The sequence below is a fragment of the Thunnus albacares genome, chromosome 13 (assembly GCF_914725855.1).
Source record: "Thunnus albacares chromosome 13, fThuAlb1.1, whole genome shotgun sequence".
In the NCBI taxonomy this organism is placed as follows: domain Eukaryota; kingdom Metazoa; phylum Chordata; class Actinopteri; order Scombriformes; family Scombridae; genus Thunnus; species Thunnus albacares.
Genome location: NC_058118.1, coordinates 22,088,859 through 22,097,909, shown reverse-complemented (window position 1 = coordinate 22,097,909; position 9,051 = coordinate 22,088,859). Strand labels below are relative to the sequence as shown.

The window sequence follows — 9,051 nt, the reverse complement described above, 5'->3', positions numbered from 1 at the left end:
CACATCCATTCAGCTGGGGGACTTTGGCTCTAATATGTGAGGTTTTTAAGATTTTTGAGGTTTTCTCAGTTTCTGATGCTACTACAAGTTTTATGTTGTATTGAAATGTATGTCGTAACAGTTATTTTTAACTGTGTGTTTCATGTGGTGAACCATTGCCTGGAAACAGGAGAAATCAAATATCACATCTTGTGTGCCATGTTAGTGATTTGCAGATCAAATTTTCTACCTGTAGTTGAAAAATTAACTTTTTTTTAGACCTCTAAGTTACAAATAACTGTTGTTACAATGACAAGTGACCTGTTCTGCTTTGAAATATAATAATTATAGTAATTGTCCTTTCTTTTTACATTCTAGGAAAGTTCTCTTTTGCTTCTGCAAGGAATCGACATGTAATCACAGATTGATAAAGCTGCTCTGCCTCTGAATCATGGATCAGTTTATTAGTAGCATATTTATACACATTCATATACAGTGAAATCAAGTGTACAGGCAGAGTTCCAGTAATAATGAGTACTCCTTCTTTCTTTCTTTCTTTCTTTTTCCTTTCATTCTCAACACAATTTTCTCCTGCACACCCCCTGACACGCCCGTCATTCACACACAGAGTTGTGGCAGCGCCCTTCACAACCATTTACAGTGCATAGTGAGAAAACTACACACAGGTAATGATCAGTACCGACGGCATATTTTAAGCTTTAGTCATGAATACACGAGGAATCCTGCAAGATATGTGCAGCAGCGGGAGCTCCTGTGATGTTTGTCAGCATTTTTTGATACTTTAAGTCACATCTGGTATAATTCTCATTTGTCTGTCCTATGTCAAACTTTACAGTGGTGGAAAGGAACTAAGTACATTTACTACTAGTACTGTACTTTATTTAACTCTACTTAACTTATTGTACAATCTTGAGGTATTTGTACTTTACTTGAGTATTTCCATTTTATGCTACTTTATTCTTCCACTCCACGACATTTCAGAGAGAAATATTGTACTTTCTACTCCACTACATTTATTTGACAGCTTTAGTTACTTTTCAGATGAAGATTTGACATAATGGATAATATAACAAGCTTTTAAAATACACATTGTTAAAGATGAAACCAGTGGTTTCCAACCTTTTTGGCTTTTAATTTCATACAAAAAGCAGTGTGTAGTCGGGGTCACATTTCAGATGTCTATGAGTTGTTAACAGCTCCACCAAATAGTGATTTTTCCCTCTAAACTTCTCACATGGTTTCATTTAAATAAATATTCAAATGATCCAATATTTCACCAAAAATCAAAGATTAGAGAAAAAGTCCAAAAACTGAAAATGTATTTGTGTTTCAGAACTTTGTTTTTTCTTCTTTCCTCTCCCGTTAATCATCTCACAACCCCTCAGATTTCTCTTGTGACCCTTTGGAGGGGCCTGACCCCTAGGTTGGGAACCACTGGACTAAACTAGCTAACTGTATATAAAGTAGTTGAAACTAGCTCCACCTCCAACAGCTACAACTTGATGCTTACACACTGATATTATAATAATAATAATAATAATAATAATAATAATAATGTCATATATAAAAATATATCAGTCAGAGAGACCAAACCACTACTTTTACTGTAACATTTTGCAGGACTTACTTGTAATGGAGTATTTTTACATTGCTGTACTGGTACTTTTACTTAAGTTAAGGATCTGAATACTTCTTCCACCACTGTAGGCTGTAAAAGCAGAGTCAACTCATGTGGAGTCAAACTTTCTTTCTCAAACATAAATAGACCTTTTCTCTCTCAAACACACTCTCACAAACACACACACACACACACACACACACACACACACACACACACACACACACACACACACACACACACACACAGTATCAAATGGCAAGTCCGACGTGAACTCCTATGGCTATTATATAATCAACCACACAAACTAAAAAAGACCTTTTAATGGATGCCACTACAGACACAACACACACATTTTCTCTCTCACACACAAACAATCTCACACAACCGACATGGACTCAACACTGACACAAACTTAAACTCACAGTCTGTTATGGTAAAAGTGTGACGCTACAAGAAAAAAAAAAAAAAAAAAAAAAAAAAACTCGTTTGGTGAATTTCTCTGGAAAACTCCACTGAGGGCGTGAGCGCACACGTGCAGCTCCGGTATGGACACGTGTATAGCGTGTAGGAACAGTGCGGAGGGACTTTAAGTACATTTTCCCTCATTCTTTTACAGATAATTTAAAGCAGAGTAACATGAAATACGTGAATGAATGACAAACAAACGACATGTCATATCCATAAGGTTTTGTGGGCTGGTGGTTACGATAGAAACTGGTGTTTTCAACAGATGTTTAATGAGTTAACGGTGATTTGCGGAGTTCAGAGGGCGACACCGACGTCATGCAGGACTCCAGGCTGCGTTCAGGTGTTTTCCGGAAAAAAAATGATTTAAGCCTAGAAATACATTAAGTAAGAAAATAAATAAATAAACGCAGTGAAAGGACTAAAAAAGGACAAAATGTTTTGTTATTATTTGTTTTATTGATGTATGTCATCTATGTATACATGGTCCAGAATTTATGTTTAATATATTGAATGCATGGTCACTCACAAATTAATGGTATAAAAATAAAATAAAATAAAATTGAATAAAATAAAATTAGGTCGCTTAGAAAAATGCTGACTGATAAATTACATTGTTTAACTAGTTGCACACACTTGTTGTTGTGACTGGTAGTGGTAAAAAAAAAACAACAATTTTTTACTTAAACTTACTTAAAATGCCTATTTGTATTTCCACTATACACTATGCTATTCTGTACTTCAACTCCATTACATCTATTTGACAGCTATAGTTGCTATAGTTAGGATGTTTCCATTAAAACATATGATCAACCTATAAAATGTGATTCATTGTTATAGATTAATCTACACAGCAATTAAATAGTTAAAATTACCTCCAACTCAACCTGATAGATCATTAAAATGCTGCTTACATGTTAATGTATCACATAATGATAACCCAGTGATTTATGTAATAGCATGCTATCATGTTATGGTTGTACAACTTTTACTTAAGTAAAGGATCTGAATACCTTTTCCACCACTGCTGACTGATGTTAAGTTAAATGTTTTACTGAACAGGCAGCAAATACAATGAATGTGAGACTATCTCTTTGAGTTTGATATTGTGACTAATTGTCTTCCTGTCATGTGTTACTGTGAGAGGTTACTGTTCATGTTATGTAGGCCTATTTGTGTATCTCATTGGCTATAGAAAGCAATCAGCTCCTCTGGAACAAAGAAAGCTGTAATTTAATCAAGCCATACATAAAAGATATGACATGGTTCACTTACAACCAGTAAATTTTTGATTATCTGGTAACCAAGCAGGAAGCTGTGCTGCATGGAAAATTTTATATAAAATTTTGTTTGAAATGGTGTGTTTTATTGGAGTGCTATGTGGTAAATAAAATTATATGTTTTAATTCCATCTGTTGTTGATGGAGCTTTGGTTTTAAGTCAAATTATACTCTTGTTGAGGACAGTTATGTTTTTGTCCAGATCTACTGCTGCAGAATATTTACAAAAAAAAAAAAAACATACACAGTGAGCATTTTGCCCTTTACTGCCACACAAAACTGGGCCGATTCCACATACACACTCACTTAATACAAATATTTACCTGTGATGAATTTTGTCACTAAAAGCACTGGAAAGCGCCTGACAAAGTGGCACTTTATTATAATACCTGAAATTGGAAATTAAAGAATTTAAAACAAGCCCAAATGGAAACAGGTTTTTCTTGCCATAATCATTCCTTCTTTTCATATTGACTATTAGAAGATCCCTTCAAAATGCACTTACAATGTAAGTGATGGGGGACAAAATCCACAGTCCTTGTCCTGAGCCAAAATGTATTTAAAAGCTAATATGAAGCTTCAAGTAGATATCTTTCTACGTTACAGTTTTTTTAGTGCCAAAGTCCCTCTTTTTGTTACTATACTTCCACCGCAGCTCAACAGGGAAACACTGTCCGGGGAAACACAAAGAGGGAATTTGATGCTAAAAAGACTGTAAATGTGTCAGATATCCACTTGATATGACTAACTCACACTGCTGAAGCCTCATATAAACTTCAGATAAACTTTTAAATGTATTTTTGCACAAAATGAGTGTGTGGACACACTGTGGATTTTGGCCCCATCAAAGCACATTTTAAAGGGATCTTTTAATAGCCAGTATGAACGGGAGGAATGATTACAGCGAGAAAACCTCTTTCAGTGTTCATTTGGGCACCTGGCTGTTGTTTTAAGACAGACTTGAAAAGCTGTGAACCTATCCTTTAAAAGAGTTTTACGACGGGGATGCACTTGAAAGCAGCACCGGCTTGCTTTGACTCAAAAGCGCGCTCCCGGCTTTACGTCGCTACACACTGTACGTGCGCGCACCCCTCTATCGCGTGGTGGGGATCATCCATATTGCTGCTAGTGGTGGAGATAAGGTTGTAATCCTGAGAGGCCCTCGGACACGTTTCTTTATTTTTATATATGTTTTAATCCAGCGCGGACTGCTCTGCGTCTTAGACCGAAGCTCTTTTGGTCTGGGAGCGACAGAGGAGCGGCACACGACGCGGAATAACTTCACGTTTCCTTGAATTGAAGGCGAATTCGGGCCGGGGAGGGGGGGGAGAGAGGACTGGTAATCCTGAGGGGGGAAGAAAGACGGTGGTGGGAAATGGCCACTCAGGTGGAGGCTCTCCTGCCCGGCAACCCGCTTGCCAAAGCGGAGGAGCACGGCAAAGTGATCCGCGGCGAGCCGGAGGAAGAGGAGGGCGGCCGGGGCGACGGGGCCAAGCGGCAGACGGGTGTCGCCGAGCAAGGGAGCAGCGGCGGCGGCAGCCCTGGGCAGGGAGGGACCCCCGGCGACACGGCGGAGGAGCAGACCCCAAAACAGGCGACAGAGGGGAGCAAGGAGGGTTGTGACAGCGACGACAAGCAAAACGAGGAGGGTGTTAAAAGCAGCAGCAGAAAGGAGTTTACTGAAGCTCCCCCGCCCAAGGTGAACCCGTGGACAAGGAAAATGAATGCGGTGACCGTGGTCAGCGTGAATGGACAAGCACACCACGGTTTGTACCCTCCCTACATGTTTATTTTCTGGCTGTCAGTGTCCTGTTCTGTGTGTGTGTCCGTCCAGGTGTGGTCACACGGGATGACCGAGCAGCTGTCATCGGTATCGTGTAGCATTTGTTGAACCAAAAGAGCCAAGTGAGTGCATAATAAACAAGCCCTCTTGTTGCTCCCCTGCAAGCTGGATATATTTGGAGTGAAAGCCTCCCCTTCCTCCTCCTCTAAGTGAAGGCTATTCCTGGAGTTCAGGGTGGCAAAGTGGATGTATAGGTGGATGATTGCACAAGGGATCACACCCTTAAATTAGTTAAAATGATCCTTCATCACACCTTTTTTTTTGTTTTTATAACATTGAAAGGGCTGAATTGGCTCTTCTGCTTTAAGTGGTGATATTAACTTGACTTTCGGTCAATTTAAAGATGCAGTTCTGGTGTGTCTGTAGTTAGAGGCGTTATTAAGGGGAAGAAAATAGACATATGCTTGCTTGCTTGCTCTGCACGTTTATGGACACGTTGTGTTATCGTGCAGTGCTGGTGAACTTACTGTGCTTGTGTCATCACACCAGACAATCTGTGTGCATTTTAGAAGATGAGGTTTTGGTGTTTGTGGATGAATTTTTTTGGCTTTTTTGGGAGGGGGAGGGGAGGGAGAGCATCCTCCTTTTTAAAGTTAGGAGAGTGACTTCATCACCGTGTCCTTCTAGCATGACACACTCCCCGCACTTGCCAAAGGTTTAAACCAGTGTTTACTACTGTTTATAGGCTTGTTTTTGAGACGTGTTTCGACGTACAGTCAGGCCAGACACTAATGTGACATCCGCCCTTGTCTCGCATTGCATCAATTAGCAGAAAAGCCACGAACAGCTTGGCCGGCTGTGTGGCTGCTCAGCCAGCTAACAATAGCGCACACAGACAGACTCCTTTTTGGCCTAGTCCGTCGTCAAAGCCCTTCCCATTCAGATGGCAAGTTAGCTTAGCCTCTGGGATGCTACCGTCCGTATCCAGACACCCTGTGAGAAACATGTCAGCTTTTTTTAGCCTTTCTAGGATCAATTCTCGACACCGAAACACGACCAAACACGAAACATCTGCTCGTTTTAATCTGTTAAAACGAGCAGGTTTGTTGTGAGACGTCACGTGTTCACTCCACGTGTTCCCCGAGAGAGAGAAAAGGCATGGCCGCTGCTAGCAGGCTAGCTACACCGGATCAAACTCAAGAGACCTGGGATAATTTCAGGTTGTCCCGTGGAAGACAGTCTGGTTGTTCCGCGGTTAATAACCCGGTTGTCACATCGTGTATTTGTTGTCAGCTCAAACCCGGCGTCTGCCTGCTTATCCATCCAGCTAGTTAATGTTAGCATGGGAGCTAGCAGGCAGGCAGTGTGCAAGAGTCATCATGGCTCCTGCATGATCTCACACTGATCCACTAATTATGTTCTGTCATAAATAGAATAGAAAATACTTTACTGTCTACTTTTTGCATTCAAAAGGCAGAAATTTGTCTTTGACTTGAATGTGCAAAAATCTGCTATCAAGCGTTAATACATTAAAACATTATGTCACATCCAGACAAGACACATTAAAACACATTCACATAAAAACATGTCAAATACACATCTGACTCATCTCTAATTAAGGGGATGATTGCAACCAAAGCAAAGCCACAATAATCAATTGTGTGGTGTGAGACAACTGCTTGCTGTGTGAAGACAAGGTGGTTTCTTGTCTCTCAGCCATGTGTGTGTGTGTGTTTTTTGTCCTGTCTGTTTTACAGTTACACAGCCAGGTCATCATGAGTCTGTTCTGACAGCAGTCTGTCTGTATTTTGTGATGTCTTTTTGTTTGCCAGGCAGTTTGTTTGCTGTGCTGCAGCATGTGTAACTAACGCCCACATTCAGGGTACAGGTTGTACCCTGAATGTGGACCAGCCTGGGTGGATTTGGATAAATGTGCTCCTGAAGCTGTCAAATCAGCAAGTAACAATGGCTTGGAGCCAAAGGTTGAGATAACCAGGCAGTGCTGCTCTGTTTTCAAGCTGAATTCAAAGACGGATATTGGTTAAATGCTAATTGTAAGCTGGATAGTGAATTTGTGTGTTTAGAGTAGCAATTTCAAACTTTTTTTTTTTGCTTGTGACCCCATAATGCAACAAAATGTCTGCCTTGGACTCGTGGTTGAAAATCGTATGTCCATGACTTGTGAACAGTATAATCTAGGGCTGCAACTAACAGTTATTTTCATTATCGATTGATCTGTTTATTTTCTCATTTCATCTTGCTGTTTGATCTATAAAATGTCAGAAAATGGTGAAAAGTGTCGCTCACTGTCTCCCAAAACCAAAACTGACGTCCTCAAATGTCTTGTTTTGTCCTGACCAACAGTCAACAACAGTTTGAGTTTAATTTCATAGTTGGCAACTAATCAATCATCTGATTGTTGCAGCTCTAGTTCAAACAAAGAGTGACTTTTCCTTCCTCTGATTGGATCAATTGAATAATTTGTAGATCCCCAAAGAACAAACACCCCAAAACTCACCTTTTGTTAAATATCTTGAAGCCAATAATGTTGGACAAATGGGACTGTATCTTGAGGAAATCTGCCAGATGTTGATGTGCGAGTGTTGACTAAAGTGGAGCTGGAATGATTAGTCGTTGAATTGATAAGTCAATCGACAGAAAAAATAATCAGAAACTATTTTGATAATTGATTCATTGTTTCATTGTTTTTCAAGCAATAATAATGAAAAATACCAACCATTCTCTGGTTTCAGCTTCTCAAATGAGATTTCCTGCTTTTTGTTGTCATATATCGTAAACTAAAATCTTTTTTTTCTTTTGGTTGAACAAAACAATACTTTTAAAGATGTCTCTTTGGACTCGAGGAGGTTTTGATAGACACTTTTTTCACATTTCATAGATTGAATCATCAATCGATTTAACTGAAAAGAGAATTGGTAGATTAATGAACAATTAAAGTAGTCGTTACTTGCAGCCCCAGACTTAAGTGTAGCAATTCTCAAATGTTTTACTCTTTCAGTGTTATTTCTTGAAGATTGTGGCATCTTTAGCAAAACTGAAAGACCTGTATTTCTTTTTAGTTTGTTCACTAACCGAAAAGTGAGAACCTTTTGTCTTTTTAATAAGTAGATTGCGCTCTAATCAGCCGTGTGTGTGTGTGTGTGTGTGTGTGTGTACTCCCTGTGTGTCCTTGAACAAGAACCAGGATAAAAGCAACAGCTGAAAGACTGGGAATGTATTTCCATGGCTCAGACAGCTTGATTTAGGGTCACAGTGTGGTTGTATGTTACTGTAATGTGTCTTTAATTTGTGGCAAGAGAAAGATTTGGATTCAGAATAAGCAGCGCATTTTCAGTCACCTCAGACTTGCCTCTACTTTTGTTGGGGATAAATAATTTTAACTGACAGTGGTGGGCATGTCACCAGCTACAGTAGAGTACTGGAACTGGGTGGCTGAACCTGTCATTGTTGTTTTTTCCGCAAAGAGAAATACACAAACTTGAACATGACTCATAATGAAATACATACAATATGACAAAAACCTACTACACATGTATAATTAAAGTGAAACCTGGAGTACATCCAGCCATCACCATCCAACCTAGCCTTCAATGCTTAAACATCATTATCTTCACCACCCACGTCTTGTTATACGGACAAGTGATCATCAGCTGACTCATCATGAGCATTTAACAGTATGATGGAGTGAGAGATAAAAGAAAATTTCACCCCGTTAGACCTGGCCTTTGATACTCTGAATCTCCATCCAGAGGTTGGAGAGGACATTATCGGAAATTATTTGAATCACTTAAACTTTGTGATGCAGCCTGTTCTTGTCAGGAGATTACCAAACGCTGGTTAGGCTCGTTAGCTTCAGACAGTAGACTCATCAGTGTTTGGCT

General features: G+C 39.7%; 1 protein-coding gene across 2 annotated transcripts in view; it reads left to right on the top strand.

Moving 5' to 3' along the window:
* Positions 1-4,454: 4,454 nt before the first annotated feature.
* Positions 4,455-9,051, top strand: part of larp1 (La ribonucleoprotein 1, translational regulator) — a 58,088-nt gene continuing 53,491 nt past the window's right edge. For both annotated transcript variants that reach the window (XM_044370049.1, XM_044370048.1), the window contains exon 1: positions 4,455-5,132. In XM_044370049.1, coding sequence (XP_044225984.1) covers positions 4,742-5,132 — 391 coding nt within the window. In that variant the 5' untranslated portion in view covers positions 4,455-4,741. The remainder of the gene's footprint in view (positions 5,133-9,051) is intronic.